Source organism: Talpa occidentalis, unplaced genomic scaffold (genome assembly GCF_014898055.3).
Source record: "Talpa occidentalis isolate TD23 unplaced genomic scaffold, MPIMG_talOcc4v2.1 talOcc4.7, whole genome shotgun sequence".
Lineage (NCBI taxonomy): Eukaryota > Metazoa > Chordata > Mammalia > Eulipotyphla > Talpidae > Talpa > Talpa occidentalis.
The window spans coordinates 81884673-81902012 of NW_023605083.1; the positions used below are offsets into that span (position 1 = coordinate 81884673).

The 17340-nt window shown below is 36.2% G+C and overlaps 1 protein-coding gene across 1 annotated transcript in view; it reads right to left on the reverse strand.

Annotated features, from left to right (window-relative positions):
• Nucleotides 1-17340, reverse strand: part of NF1 (neurofibromin 1) — a 253568-nt gene that overhangs the window by 126234 nt on the left and 109994 nt on the right. The window contains exons 18-27 of the mRNA XM_054689838.1: nucleotides 14774-15026; nucleotides 14181-14254; nucleotides 13713-13796; nucleotides 11974-12414; nucleotides 11440-11579; nucleotides 11061-11183; nucleotides 10549-10632; nucleotides 9728-9844; nucleotides 8977-9158; nucleotides 8677-8888 (exon numbers count right to left, since the gene is read on the reverse strand). Of these exons, the coding sequence (XP_054545813.1) occupies nucleotides 8677-8888; nucleotides 8977-9158; nucleotides 9728-9844; nucleotides 10549-10632; nucleotides 11061-11183; nucleotides 11440-11579; nucleotides 11974-12414; nucleotides 13713-13796; nucleotides 14181-14254; nucleotides 14774-15026 (1710 nt within the window). The remainder of the gene's footprint in view (nucleotides 1-8676; nucleotides 8889-8976; nucleotides 9159-9727; nucleotides 9845-10548; nucleotides 10633-11060; nucleotides 11184-11439; nucleotides 11580-11973; nucleotides 12415-13712; nucleotides 13797-14180; nucleotides 14255-14773; nucleotides 15027-17340) is intronic.

Sequence of the window (17340 nt, forward strand, 5' to 3'; positions counted from 1 at the left end):
TAATCTGACATTTGAGCAAAGGAAAAAATTTAACAATTCTAACCAGAAGTAATCTAGACGCCAAAAAAGAATCATTACTCTGATATATTCCTATAGTAACATAATACATAAGTGACTAGAGGAAAATTTCTATCCTCCTTTTTAAAGTCGAGTTATATGACAGAGTTCAGTTACAAAACATTTTGGAATACTGTGCTAAATTATTTTATCCATTCTAATGCCTCCTCTGCAAACTTCTGAAAACTTTAAGCAACAGAATTAATTTTTCAAAAAGTTATCTTGTGTCTTGTTCTTCACCTATAACTCTAAAAGATCTGATCTAATATAAAAGTTGTCAAAAAAGTCACTTACTTTAAAACATTAGAAATTATTTACTGCAAGAAAATAAAATGAATTAAACTTTAGACTTAACTATTCTTTTATATTAAGAAATTACGCAGTATTTTTAGTGCTAATTATAGGTAGGTGCTAAAAAGGTAATTCACTATGTTCACTTGCAAAACATGAGATCTGTGAACTACAGTGGAGCTTCAAGGGGATTTTAATAATTTTGTTTTTCCAACTCACTAGGCTATAAGCAGGATTCCATCTTTGTTCATTAAACAATTATCTACTAAGTCCTTGTTATATATACCAGGTTCTACGCTAAGAAATGGAAGTATAAAAGTAAACAAGACAGACACAATTTCTGGTATCTTATTCTGGTGGAATGAGAACACATAATCAAATAATCAGGATAATTTTACATCATGAATAAAGGCTGCAGAGAAAATATAACAAGGTAATATGATAGGATGATTGTGATTCTAGTTTTGATTAGCTAACCAGAAAAGATTTTACTATGAAAGTGACATCTGAGAGATGTCAGCATCATGCAAACTAAGATGCTTCCTTACTCGCTTCTTCATTCTAGATCTAGGAAGAAATCCATGAAGCAACAAAGTATCCTCAGATCAGCACACCATGATGCTGGGGAGTCTCCCACATCTAAAGGCTGGTGGACTGAAATACACAGTGGAGACTGAAATGCTATTTCCACATATAGCGAAATTGGTACCCACAACTCCAGTCTCCCTGCAAACTCCCTGCAGCTGAGCCCACAGCCTCAGTGAACCCAGAAGCAATAGTAGAGGCAGGGACCGGAATGGTTCCTCCTAACTGTGGACCCTGCAAAACTAGTAGCAACTAAAGAAACAAATGACAGCTCAGGTGGGGCTAACCACTACAGCTCATTCAGCACAGCTGTGCCCCAGTAAACAGCATCAACTGGCAGCATATGCCCAGACGCTCCCCTTTTCCCTCTCCTGCTACCCCCACAGTGGAAGTGTACAACCCGGGCAACCCAGGATCCATGGGAGTGTGGTGATCACAGACTGTGACACTGGCAGCAGTAAGACACCAGTTACAATGGAGGCACAAACAGCAGCAGTAAGGGACTAACAACTGCTCTGGCAGAGGATGTGGAGGATGGACAACACAAGTTATCCAACATAGCCAGAGGGAATTCAGGTAAGAGAAACAAAAAACTTCTGCTATAGTGCCACCTAGTGGAAAATAAGTTTCTAATCACCAAGCAGTTAAATATTAATCATATCAAAGCAAAATAAAAACAAAAATCCCACTTTACCTAAATAGTATTTCCTACTTCAAAGGCATCTGAAGGGGTACAATTCATCAAATATCACAGAGTCACGGTATCATGGTAACATAAGGACATAAACAGAATTCTCCAGAAACCAAACTTCAAGCCACAGAAAAATGTGATCTGATAGAGAATTCAAAACAGCTGTCATGAAGAAACTCAACAAATTAGAAGAAAATTCAGAAAGGCAGTTTGATGAGTTCAGGAATAAGATTAATGAACATAAGGAATTCTCTTCCTTCTGTTAAAGAGATTAAAATTATAAAAAATAAACCAAACAAAGTCTGGAGCTGAAGAACCCAACAAATGAAGTGAAGACTGTAACAGAAAGCATTGGAGATAAAGCAGACCATATGGCAGAATTTGTGAGAGAGAGGATGGAAATATAGAACTGATTCTGGTTGAAGAGGAGTGAATGCTAAGATTTTTTTTTTAAATGAAGAAACTCTGTAAGAACTACCCAAATCCATGAGAAAACATAACATAAAGATAATGGGTAACTCAGAAGAAATGAGCAGAGAGCTTATTTAAAGAAATAACACCTGGTAATTTCCCAAACCTGAGGAAAAAACTGAATATACAAGATCACAAAACTAACAGAATACCTAATTATATCAACTGAAAAACACGTTAACCAAGACATATTATAATAAAATTAGTAAAGGTGTGGGCCTCCCCAGTGGTGCAGCGGTTGAGCGCTGGGCTGCAAAGCTGCCCACAGCCTCTGCAGCGCTGGTTCAAACCCTGGTCACTGGGGAGGGTCCCACATGGCACGCAGACCTCTCCTGCCGTGCCCACTGCTCCCCTCAGCAGTGTACTTCGGTCCTTCTGCCTGTTCTGCTCCCCGCTCTGGCTCTGGTGAATCCTCTCACCCTCCCGCGCTTCTGACTGTACCCAGTGCTTGTATAAATAAATAAATAAATCTTTAAAAAAATAAATAAAATAAAATTAGTAAAGGTGTTCAACATTTCTTGTAAGGCAATTCTAGTGGTGATAACTCCTTTAGCTTTCATTTGCCTGGGAAAACCTTTATTTTTCCTTTATAACTGAATGGAGTAGAGTAACTAGATAGAGTATTGTTGACTGACCATTTTCATCTTTTAGTATTTTGAATATGTCACTCTAAGACAGATCAGAAGGAGGGAGGGAGGAGCACAGGGGACTGACGTGATGGTACACGGGTGCATTGGTGAAGGAAATTCTATGGAGACTGCACCTGGGTGGGGGGAAGGAGGGGCAAGAATTGTTTAAAAATGAATAATTTTGTAAAAAAAAATTAAAATAAAAAATGTAGATGGGAGCCAGTCTACTTGAAAACAAAATGACAAAAGTAGACAACATTTTAAGGTTGAAATCAGAATCAGAAAATTGAAATTCTTTCAGAATAGAGTAGTAAACACTTGTAGCACAAAGGCTAAAAGGAAAGCAGCATTGAAAATAACTATATATCATCAATTTGGTAACTACCAATATAAAAAGTGACAATCTGTAGCAACAAAATGGGAGTATAAAAAGGACCTGTATCAGCAAATAAAGACAAGACTATCAGCAGAAACAGAATTATCTTATCTGTGAGATGTTTGTATGAAACAAAACCTAGAGCAGAAACACCAAATAAAAAAAGGAAACAAACAAAAAAAAACCCACAAATAGAAAACCACCACAATAAAATGGCAGAAAGGAAAAAAAAAAGAAAGAGGAAAGAATTGATACAGAGAAACCTGAAAACAAAAGACAAAGTGGTAGCAGTACAGCCTCATATATTATAATCACCCTAAATGTAAATGGAATGAACCATTTAAGAGACTCAGAGAGGGTGGATACATTTTAAAATAAAGTAAGACCCAACTATATACTGCGTTCAGAAGTCCCACTTCAACTCTAAGGATAAACAGAGATTCAGAGTAAAGGGGTGGAAGAAGCTAGTGGAACCAAAAAAATGACAGTTACAGCTATGTCTCTATTGAAGTAAAATAGCCAAAAAAAGGTAACAAGAGAAAAAAATGGGCATTATGTAATTAAGGTGTCATAACACTTATTAATATATGTATCCCAAAATAAATAACAGGAATTTATAAATAGGAACACCCAAGTATATAAAGCAAATATTAACTGCCCTAAAGGGGGAAATGGACAGAAGCATAATTAATAGCAGGGTGTTTTAACACCTCACTTACATTGAAGAATAGTTCAGACAGAATCATCAAGGAAACAATGACCTTAAATGACACATTGGACTAAATGGATTAAACAGATATACATAGATCATTACAATCAAAAGGAGATTAAACATTTCTATCAAATGAACATAGAACATTTTCAAGGATAGCACAGCCTAGGACACAAGTCTAAATAAATTTGAAGACTGAAAACATATGAAACATTTTCTAATCACAATGGTATAAAACTAGAAATCACAAGAAGGTTGCAACTATCATAAATGTTCAGAAATTAGCCAACATGCTACTGAAAATGAATGGATCGATGAAGGATCAAAGGAAAGATCAAAAAATACCTAGAAACAAAAGAAAATGAAAGTATAATTCATCAGAAGCAACGGGATGCAGCAAGAGTTATAAAAAGAGAGAAGTATATAGCAATTTAGGCTTATATCAAAAATCAAAAAATGCTCAAGTAAACATTCTAACATTACAATTACAGGAACTAGAAAATATAAATGAAGACTGCAGGCAATAGGAGGAAAGAAATCATAAAAAAATCTGAGCAGAAATAAATGATAGAGGTCAAAAAGACAACACTAAAGATCAATGAAACCAAGTACGGTTCTCTGAAAAGATAAGCAAAACTGACAAAACATTAGCAAGACTTGCTAAAGAAAAATAAGGCTCAAATAAAATCACAAATGAAAGAATCACAACATGTGCTACATATAAAAGATCAGAAAAGACTACTATGAACATCTATACACCAACAAACTAGACAACCTAGAAGAAAGAGACACTTTCTCAGAATCATACAACCTCCCAAGAATGAATCAAGAAGAAAAAAAAAAATCTGAATAATCTGATCACTAAAGGAGATTCAAACAGTAATCAAAAGCCTCCCAATAAACAAAAGGACCAAACCAGAAGTCTTCAGTTGTGAGTTCTACAAATGTTCAAAATAGACTTACTACCTATCTTCAAAGATTTAATGGAATCTTTAGGGTTTTCTGTGTATAATATACCATCTGTAAATGACAGTTTTGTTTCCATTGCAATTTGCATGGCTTTTATTTCTTTTTCTTACTAATTGCTCTGGCTACAACTTCTAATACTGGGTTGATTAACAGACAACTTGGTTTTGTTGTCTTGTTCCTGTTCTTCAATAGTTTCAGACTTTCACTAATGAGTAAGATGTTAGCTATGGATTTGTCATATATGACTTTTATTATATGACAAAATCAAACATAGTAAACGTAGATCAATGGAACAGAATTGAACGTCCAGAAAGAAACTTACACATATACCAACAACGAATTCACAACAAACAAAGGAAACAAACACACACAAAAGAGAAAGGAAAGTCTCTTCAATAAATGGTGCGGGGATACTGGACAGCAACATGCAAAGGAATGAAACTAGAACACTGGCTTATACTGCAAATTAATTAAAAAAATTAATTCAAAATAGATTAAGTACTTTAATTAGACTTGAAACCACAAAATACATAGAAGAAAAACTTGGTGGTAAGTATCTCAACATAGGTCTTAGAGAGGTAGTTTGCATTTTACTTCAACAGCAAGGGCAACAAAAGCAAAACTAAATAGATGGGACTACATCACATTAAAAAGCTTTTGCAGAGTGAAAGAAATCATCATAAAAACAAAAAGGTGGGTCTCCCTGGTAGTGCAAGGGGTTAAGCACAACACTGTGAAGCTATCCACAGCCTCTGCAGCACGAGTTCAATCCCCCAGACAGGGAGCTACCCACATGGCGCAGCACACCTCTCCTGTCTCACCTGCTGTTCCCCTCAGCAGTGTATTTCAGTCAGTCTGCCTGTTCTGTTCCCACTCTGTCTCTGGTGAATCCTCTCACCTCCCACACCCCAGTTCTTGTAAGCATAAATAAATGTTTTTGAAAAAAAAAAAAGGCAACTTACTGAATGGGAGAACTTTGTGAACCATACATTCAACAAAGGCCTAATGTCTAAAACACACAAAGAATGTATATATATACTACTCAACAACAACAAAAAGAACCAACCACATTTAAAAATGAGCAGAGGATCTGAACAGACATGTCAAAGAAGACATGCAGATGGCCAATAGTCACATGAAAAAATGTTTATCAACACCTGTTCATAAGGTTAATATCTAGTTATCTCAACTCTGGGCATTTATCCAAAGAAAAACAGAGTCTAATTCAAAAGGCCTATGCACATCTATGGTTATCTCATCTCATTTACAATGACCAAGTATGGAAACAACATAAGTGTCCATCGACATATGAATAAAGGGCAGTGTGCACATAGGTACACACACACAGGAATAGTACTCAGTCATTAAAAAGAAGAATGAGGTTTTGCTATCTGCAACACATAGACCTTGAGAATATTATGCTAAATGAAAAAAAATCAGGAGGAACACAAATATGATTTCACTCATATATGGAATATTTTAAAAAAAAGCAAATGACCAAAGCAAAAACAAACTCTTAAATACAGAGAACACACTGGTAGTCACCAGAGGAGAAAGAAGGTGGGTGACATAGGTAAAGAGTGTTAACTATATGAACATGGAAGAAAACTAGTCTTTTTTTTTTTTAAGAATTTATTTTATTTATTTATGCATACAAGAACTGCGGTGCAGGCTAGAGGTATGGGGGGGAAGGGATGAGTGGCAGGTATGTGAGAGGATTCACCAGAGACAGAGTATGAAGCAGAACAGGTAGATCTACTGGAAAAACACTGCTGAGGGGAGCAGCAGCTGAGACAGGAAAGGTCTGCTGTGCCATGTGGGTTAGCTCCCTGGCCAGGGATAGAATTCATGTCGCAGTGGCTGGCATTAGCACTGAGAATTTATCCTGTGTCACCAGGGAGACCAGAAAACTAGTCTTCTGGTAGTGATCATGACGTAGTGATATACGTGTCTAACATTATAATGTTGTATACCTGAACCAGTATTACTTTAATAGCTTTTTTTTTTTTTTTTTTTAAAAAGTGACATCTGGACTAAAACTTTAAGAAATTAACCTTTTACAAGGGCAGACTCATTTCAGGCAATGGTGCCAATGGGAGTGGTGGTGGCAGTAGCGCATTAGCAGCAAGGTACTCTAATTATTTCTAAGGCAGAAATAAGTCTAATATGTTTGATGGCCAGTTTGGTTTAGCTTGGGTGAATAAGAAGGAAGGTGATTTGAGAAATGAGATAGAACTCAGGTCGGGTAAAGTCTTGTAAGCTAGGGTAAGGAATCTGAGTTTTACTTTAAATGTAAGGAATAAAAATACTGTAACTATTAACCAGGAACAAATTTATAGGCAATGACATTAGCTACAACTTACTATGCTGAAATCATGTTGGGTACAAGATAAACTAAAAAGCTTTTTACATCAAAAGGAATAACGCTTCTCAAATTTTTGGCTAAAATATTTTGTTAAGAATGGTATGGTTTTGGGCCTTCCCAGTGGCGCAGCGGGGAGGTAGTTTGCAGCTTCGCTGGGTTGCGAAGCTGCCCGCAGCCTCTGCGGTGCCGGTTCAATCCCTGGCTGCCTCCCGGCCACCGGAGGAGGGTCCCACATGGCGCGCAGACCACTCCTGCCGCCCGCTGCTCCCCTTAGCAGTGTACTTCGGTCCTTCTGCCTGTTCTGCATCCTGCTCTGACTGGTGAATTCTCTCACCCTCCTGCGCTTCTGACTGTACCCAGTGCTTGTATAAATAAACAAATAAATAAATCTTTAAAAAAAAAAAAAAAAAAAGCAACTGTTTAAAAAAAAAAAAAAAAACGGTATGGTTTTAGGAAAGTTACTGAGACACCAAGTAGCCATATTATGTCTTCACTGTTTAAAACAAACATCATAGGGGCCTCCCTGGTGACACAGGGGTTAAAGTCTCAGTGCTATCAACCTATTGCCAACCACTGCAGAATGAGTTCGATCCCCAGCCAGAGATATAGCTCACATGGCCCAGCAGACCGCTTCAATTTCTCCTGCTGCTCCCATCAGCTATGAATCTCAGTAGATCTGTCTGTTCTGCTCCCCACTGTCTCTGGTGAATCCTCTCACCCCTACCCCTGAACCTCTGGCCAACACCCCAATTTTTGTATGCATAAATAAATCTTAAAAAAAATAAAAATAATAAAACATCATATTTTCTTTTTTTTTTTAAGATTTTTAAAATTTTTTATTTATACAAGAGCTGGGGTACAGGCCAGAGGCGTGGGGAGGGTGAGAGGATTCACCAGAGACAGAATGGGGAGCAGAACAGGCAGACAGACTGAAAGCACTGCTGAGGGGAGCAGTGGGCTAGACAGGAGAGGTCTGCTGCGCCATGTGGGAATCTCTGTGGCTGGCCGGGAATTGAACCCGCACTGCAGAAGCTGTGGACAGCTTCACAGCGCTGCACTCAACCCACTGTGCCACTGGGGAGGCACCAAACATCATATTTTCAAATGCAAAAAGTGTTTAAATTTAAAAAAAACTGTACAATGTGTTATAGAAAAAAGAAGTGTGAGCTGACATCATAAACAGACATAATCTTGATTTTTATTTCTACCATCACTAACAACTAAATATGAGATTTAACCCTAAATACCTCACTTAATATATGGAAGCATCAGACCAGATCAATGACTTTAACATTCTTTTGATTACTGTTTAAATAGACTTTTTTCAGTAGGGTAGAATACTAGTAAGGGCTAGGAGCTCCCCACAGTTGAAACCACTTTCCCACAGCTAAAAATCACTCAAATTATTGAAAGTTTCTTCCAGTTCTAATGTTTTAGCAATTCATTCAATAAACATTCACTAAGCAAATGTATTTTGAAGATCTGCTATGTGCCAGGCACTCTTCTTCCCCACTTACTCAATTAACTTACCCACTGAGAACAAGGTACCACATTGGCCAGAGCCATAGCTATAGGGAGCTCTCCCTGATCACCCATCATCGTGACCAATTCCACCAGTCTCTCAAACCGATCTGCCAACACAGTTTCTGCAAGTGTGTCAAACTCTGTGCCTTGTTGGAGGATTTTTGTCAGAACTTCCATAAATGTAGCTCTTGTCTGGAGATCTTTGTGATAACCCAAACCTGATATGGACACATAGATGCAAATTTACTAGCATGGCCTTGCTGAATAGGTTTTACCTTTTTATATAAAGCTTTCATTTTATCTCACCTATGGAGTGCATGAGGCCACTGTCCACGTTAGCATTTAGTAAATTTGACATTGCAAGGACAGTACAATGTCTTAGTGATGCCAGTCTCCGAGACATGCCACGTTTCCTACCACCTGTTTGTGCATTTTCATCTTCAACTTCACTACAGTCGTTCAAAAGATTCATAAACAATGTAAAATACCTGAGAAATAAAACAGTGAAGGCCATATCAACCAGAAAGCTACCTGACATTTTGAAATCACCATATGTTTATCACATGAGCGGGGATGGGTATCTATTTCTTTCCAGTCTTAGGGTAATCAGCCAAAGTGGCTCATTATGAAATGTTCAATGTCAAAAATGGTTTTATCATGACAAAAGCTGTACATGTTTCATAACATAACTACCAAACAGATGCAATGTTTCCTTGTAAAAGCATTATGTTTAATGCTAAGCATATAAAATTAGTGGCCCAAATAGTTTAGGCAATGGTATTTAAAGTGACTTAATGAGGCAACCTGGGTTTTATTGCCAATAAAATTCACTGATCAGATTTCTTCAAAAACTACAGTTTTTTTTTTATATTTGTCCTGCCAGGGGGAATATTTCTTCAGGCATATGATACATATTATGAGATAGCAGTTAATGGCCATCATAGTAAAGCAATAGGTCCATTTTCTAAACAGAATTATTTGCTACTTTAGTTACACTTTTTTTGTTTTGTTATGGGACCTTGTTTTTTGTTTTGTGTTTATGGTGACTGAAATTTACTTAAGAAATAACTGTGATTTGGCTTCCATCAATTCCACACCATCTCCTTCCTCAGGCTGCAGTGGAAGACCAGCCAGGAGTGAAACTACTGCTTCCATGCTTGCCTGGTCCAAATCTCTGAGGGAAAAAAATTAAAGACCAAAAAAATTGAGATTATTCTACTTCACCTTCCCCTCAAATAAACTTCTTCCTAACAAACACAAAACTTTAGAAAACTACCCATTTCTTTAAACTAGTCAGACAACCTAAATAATCTGAGCTAATATTTACATACCTCAGAATGCAAATTGAGGAGGAGAGAATAGTTTTCTACAAAGTAACCTTACAAAATGAATACCTTAAATCAAAAGCATGTACTATAAAACTAGACCTGATCAAAGAAATATATCTGAGATGGTTATTATGAAGTTAATAGTGTTAAATTATTTTCCAATATGCAGCAATAAATATTTATCATTAGAGCAAACGTAAGCAATTACTTCTTAAAAGTAACAATTTGGTTTTACAACTTACACTTTAGAATCAGTTAAGTCCTCCAATAATACCTTTATCTATCTAATCATAAAATAAATACATATATATCATTTCCCCATAACTATAAACTATCCTTCCCAGACAACACTAACTTTGCAAACATAACACTCTCTCACATTTTTTTACTGAAAGTCTTTCTATTAAAAATGTTATCTTCATATAATGCAAATACAAAATTTTTGATACAAAAAATACACATAAAATATATGTATAATAGCTATAATGAAGTTGTACTAATGCTTACAATAAAACCTGCTAATAACTTAAAGGTCATTCCCTTTTTTTACCTTGTAAGACATTTAACATCATCATCTGCTGCTTGGTTTGATGTTCCCATAACCCAGTCTGTCAGGTATTCTACCATTTTATTCCTAGAGAATGGCAGAAAAAAGGGAACAGCCCGAAAAAAAAACAAAAAATTAGGTCACACATACACCTTTAGTCATAAATTTTAATAGCGCAGATAATTTGTCAAACAACTCAGTGACATGAACAAATCTAACAGAAGAGCACACATAAGCAATGTGGATACTAAGCCTCCACATTAGCCCTCAGCTATAGTTTAGAAATCAAATTAAATTCTTAGCCCAAATATAGTATAATTTCAGGAAAAGGGAGCCCTGTCATGAACACAAAGCTCTGGGAAATTTAAAAAGACACAGAGAGTAAATAACATGTAAGATGCTTCCTTTCCGTCTCTCCCCCTTCCATGACAACAAGGTTATCTGCTATTTTTCTATACCTTCACTTAACATAAGAAAAATATTTAAGATCTTACCTTGTTTTTTTGAGAACTCACCTAAATTTCATCTCTTGACAAAATGAAAGGTCATCCCTCCTTGCCATCATTACTTCAACTAACTGACACAGTTTCGTTTTTATTTGAATTGCATGGACCATGTTCCCAAGTACACGAACATATCTATTTAGATATAAAAACATGAAAAAAAATCAGATATCAACAAAAGAAATGATTTTCTAAATGCATTAATCTCTAAGTAATATGATTAAATGTTAGTATAAAAACTGCAAAATTTTATTTATGAGAAAATATGTAATTTCTGATTAGTTTATTGGCACATCCTAATTTAGGTGCAATAAAGAAGAGGACAGCAAATTATTTCACTAGTAACTACCAACACCAATGTGTTTCTGCTACATTTCAGTAGAATGCTTACCTGACCAGATTTAACATCATTGTTTCAATGCTAGCTTGTCCCAGATGTTCAGAGCTGCCTTCAGTATGATTATCTAGTAAGTTTTTCATTATAGCTATAGTTTGCTCTACAAATTGAGTATTGGTATCAGTCAATAAAACCTAAAGAACGAAATACATACTGGAATCAATGCACAGCAGACAGATCTTAGAGAGATGAAGCTGCCTGAGATCTAAATGACATACAAATGCAGAAAAGCAGCCTCAGACATAGAAGTGCAGAAAAGCAGCCAAACAGGCATAGGGATACACACAAACATTCATACCCATACCAAAGCCATTCATAATTCCAGACACATAAATGTACTGGAGTTTAAGAATCAAATTAATTCCCACAATGAATGATTCTTCTTTTTACAATTTTTTGCCTATTTAAAAATAGTGAGTAAATATTCGTGTAAGTATCTAATTGATCTAAAAGAAAAAGGTTTAATTATCTCAAACAACTGACTCTATTCAAAGGGAAGGGTGAAAAATAAAGCAGAGAACACTTTACCTGTCCTTGGGAGTCAAAGAACTTGCTGATGGTATTCCTCAATTTGTTAAATAACATTGGATAAAGAGCAGGACTCAATTCTAGACCCACCAGATCCTTAACATTGGTCCGTATTTGAAGTCCCACTTTTTCATGGTTACACACCATTAAGGATAGCAGCCGATCCATAAATTTACTGACAGGTGTATCAGCATTTCCCTCTGAGGACATCACTGAGATCATGGAACCCTTTCGTTCACTCACTGGGCCCATTGGTGGGCTATAGGTTGCCAGACCAGAATTGCTTCTCTGCTGTAGACACACTCCTCCAAGGGCACAAAGGAAGCCAGTCATGTTAATCCATTCCTGTAGGGAGTCTGTGTCAGACAAATCTATGGATCCTCCTCCACTCACATGAGACATTCGCCTCTTAACGATGGTCTTATGAAGGCTTTCAGCAGCCTAAACACAAAGTTTTTATGAAAAGCATGAATTCAATCTAAATTGGCTGAGACTTGACTAATGACCCAACATTTGCTCCTAACAAAAGAACATTTTTCACATTAAAAAAAAATCCAAACTTAAGATCAACATATACATTTTCAGAGTCACATTATATTTTTATCAGTTAGACTAAAATAATCAACCCAAAATTATTAAATTTCATTTAAAAAGCTTTGAATCACATGAGTGAATTCTCAAACATCATGCCACATAAAGGAAATCAGTCTCAAAACACCAAATATTGCACAATTCCACTTATATGAAATGTCCAGAATAGTTGGATCTCTAGAAAGACAGCAGATTAGTGGTGCCTAAGACCAAGGAAAAAGGAGGAAATTAAGGGTTTACAGACCAATAGCTAACGGAGATCTGTTTTTAAAAATGTGGCAATAAATGCACTACTCTGAACATATTAAAAACCACTGGACTGTACATTTCAAATGGGTGAATTGTATGATATGTGAATTAGGTTTTCAATGAGTTACCAAAAAAGAAAAGTTTTCATTCAGAAGCCATATAACCCCTCCAAATAATATTAGGTACACATTTTTCACAAAAGCAATTTTTTTTCCCCTCATTCTAAGTAAGTTTGATAAGAAAAAAAGGTCTGAGAGACTAATCAATTTTTCTAAAAAACAGTATGAGAGTAATATGGACATTATAAATCAAATACATAAAACTGTGAATTTTTGGAGTAGCAAATGAAAATAGCTGATATATGAAATTTTCAAATCTTAGAATTTCATGTAATCTATGGATTCAATCGTTCACACCATACCTTTTAATTAGAATACCTAATGAAATAGTGAAATGTGTTGTTTCAATTTATTTTTCTCTACCTTGTCAACCCTTTCCTGAAAATTCTATGAAATACTCTGATGGAAAAAAAGAGGGGAAAGGAATGTTCTCTACCACAAGTCATCACTAGCTCAGCGCTTTCCAGTATTTCTACAATGATTGAAACATTTATATCTACTCTGTCTAATACAGTAACTAACTGCCACATGTGGCTACTGTATCTTCAAGACTCTGAATTTTAATCACACTTCATTTTAATTAAATTTAAACTTAAATGTGGTAAGTAGCTACCATATTAGATAACATAGGGCAGAAAACTAAGAGTCAGTTTTATTTATTTATTTATTTATTTGTTTATTTATTTATTTTATTACACTAAGAGTGACTCAAAAGATTTCTGAAGTACATATATTTAATAGAACAATTAACAGATAACAAACTCAACTTTCCAAACTCACCTGGCCATCTTCCATTTTGGCTTTTGGGTAATTGAGGATTAGCTTTGTAGCTTGTTCCCACTTTGCATGTGTATCTTCCCAAGCCTAAAATGAAGGCAATTGCCATTTGAAATCAACTTTAAACCTAAAGCTAAAATCAATCAGTAATAGGTTTCAAATTTAACATGTAAGTATACTACTTGTAATATGCACAATCTTAGGTTTACTTCAAAACCATTCCTAGTTTGTTTTATATATATATATACACATGTATACACACATATTATATCTATATATACATACATGTATGAATATACATATTTGTGTGCATCCATACACACATATATTCTATGAAATATATTTTCTATTTATATAATTCTATTTCATAGAATGTGTGTATGCGTGTGTGTGTGTTTATGTATGTGTATTCCATGAGACTTCTAAAATTAAGGGTGGGAACTGGAAGTGATGTTTCTGTTGCTGACATACCTCTGTGTTTCCTGCAGTGGGATGCTCAATGCGCCTTAGAAGTGCCATCACTCTTTTCTGAAGTGCTGCTCTTCCTAGGCAACAATAGTAGCAAATCAACTTATTATCATACAGAGCTCTGCTCCCTCAACAGAGACCCTGGCAAGCCCAATCCAAAATACAAACTGGAGAAGTGAAAAGCTTCAAATTGATAAAGCTGAATCTTCCTATCATCAATCTCCTGGGAAAAATATTTAACTTGGATTCCATAATACCCACAGCACGAAATAATTATCTTTACCTATATTTACTCAAAACATGTATACCAGTGTTTAAAACTTGCTATATACAGTTCAAGCATATTAAATTATATAATCTATAACTGACAGCAATGTATACGGGCAGTGTTTTAAACAAATGTACAGCATATTTAAAACTCAGTGAGAAATTATTCCAAATGCTATTTATTTCCACCCTGTCTGGTGCAGAAAGGGATTTCAGAAAAGCCACTATAAGTAAACTTACAAAGCATTAATCTTAAATACATCCCTAGCACAATCAGATTATTTTGTCAAACTGACTGTCAAAGTAAACTGAATGAAAGAAACACTTACCTGTTGACATCATATTACTAACAGAGGCAAATTCCATGAATGTGTTATAGTTGGGCAAGAAGTTATGCACCGACACTTCATCCACCCCACACCGGATATCTGCTTCCTCACAGAGGTGGCGGAAACAGGACATGGCAACCAGAACAGCTTCAGTGTCAGGGCTCCAAAGAAACATATACAGGGCCACCTCAAGTTTGGTCTGGGCTTGTCGGCATATTGGTGGGGTTCCACTGCACCCTGCTGCTGCACTATCCTGAAGTGGGAGGCATATATTTGCAACTCAGGTGATATTATTTATAAAACCCAATAATGGTACAAATTGTGTATCATATATATTTGCATACAATAATCCACAAGAGCTTTCCCCTTTGATCATGATGAGAATTTTCAAGCCCCAAAATTTATGTCTGAAAAGAAAGAAAATTATTCAAACCAAAATAACGCTCTACTCTCCAAATTCAAAATCAAACACATATTATCCTATTCCACATTCCAGACATGTAAATTAAGTCTAACATGGGCGCAAATAAAACATTTGCAACATAAATCTACTGAACGAAAAATGTAACACAGTTTCTGGGCATTATAAATGACAGAGGAAGAGGAAGTAACAGGAAATTCTCTCTATTTGCTGAAGAGAAGAATTAAGTATACTGAAGCATTGACATAAAAGCACAGACAAGAATTAAATATTGCTGCAGAAAATCTACTTGATTATGAATTATATATTCTTAAAACACACAAAAAGAAGAAATCCTCATTTACAAAATGAATGCAAATTGTGCTGGTAAAGAAGATAATAGTAAACCAAACTGCTTAGTTGTTTTTTTTCCCTCCACTAAAGATCATATTTAAAATTATGTCTATGCTCATGGATCAGAAGAATTAACATTATCAAAACGGCCATCCTACCAAAAGCAATTTACAGATTCGATGCAATTCCAATAAAAATCTCAGTGGCACACTTCAAAGTTTCTATTCTTCAAAGAAATAGAACAAATATTGCTGAAATTCATACAGAATCACAAAAACCTTGAATAGCCAAAGCCTCTTGACTAAAAAGGGGAAGAACAGAGGTACTATACTCCCAGACTTCAAACTACACTATAAAGCCATAATAATTAAAATAGCACGTTACAAGAATAAAAAGACACACAAACCAATGGAATCGAACTGAAAACCAAGAGATAAAGACACACATATATGGTCAACTAATCCATGACAAATGAGCAAAAAATAAGGAACAAGGATAAGTCTCTTCAATAAATGGTGCTGGGAAAACTGGACCATTATATGCAAAATAATGAAATTAGATTACTACCTCACCTCACACCATATATAAAAACCAACTCAAAATGAGGACCTCTCCAGTGGTGCAGCAGGTTGAGTGCAGTGCTGTGAAGCTGTCTGCAGGCTCTGTAGCGAGGGTTTGATTACCGGCAGGCCAGGGATATTCCCACATGGCGCGGCAGACCTCGCCTATTGCGCCTGCTGCTCCCCTCACGTGTATTTGCAGCTGCTGTTCTGTCCCCGCCTGTCTCTGGTGCCTCTCTCCTTGCCTCTGGCCTTACCCAGCTCTGTATAAAATAAATAAATCTTAAAAAATTTAAAAAACAAGTCAAAATGGGGCTCGGTGCGCAGCGGGAGCGTGGGTTGCGAGCTGCCCCTCGGCGCCGATCCCGCTGCTTCCCCGGCCACCGGAGGAGGATCCCACATGGTGCGCAGATCTCTCCTGCCACCCGCTGCTCCCCTCAGCAGTGTACCTCAGTCCTTCTGCCTGCTCTGCCCCCCGCTCTGGCTCTGGTGAATTCTCTCACCTTCCCGCGCTTCTGACTGTACCCAGTGCATGTATAAACAAAACAAACAAACAAATATAATAAATTAATAAATAAAAACATGCCTAAAAAAAAAAAAAAAAAACCGTAAAAAAAACAAGTCAAAATGAGTAATAGACTTGAATGTAAGACCTGAAACCATAATATATATAGAAAGAAACATAGGCACAACACTTTATGACATACATCTCAGAAACATCTTTGAAGACTCATCTCCAGAAGCAAAAAAAGTGAAGGAAAAGATGAACAGCTGTGAATACATCAAACTAGAAAGCTTCAGTACAGTAAAAGACAATAATCTAAATTAAGAGACAATCCACAGATTGGGAGAAAACATTTGTACTCCATACAATTGAGAAGGGACTGATATCAAAGATCTATAAAGATCTTATACAACTCAACAAAAACAAAGCAAATAACTCAGTCAAAAAATGGGCTGAAAAACTAAAAAGACTTCTTCAAAGAGAAATGCAAATGGCCAACAAGTATATGAAAAAATGCTCAATTCATTTATAATAAGGGAAATACAAATCAAAACCACAATGAGATACCACCTCACACTGGTGGGAATGCCCATATTAAAAAAAAAACTGGCAACAACAAATGCTGGTGAGGATGTGCAAACACTGCTGGTGGGAATGCAAACAGGTCCAACCACTATGGAAAGCTTCCTCAAATTACTAAAAATGAATCTACCATTTGACCCAGCAATTCCATTCCTAGGAATCTACC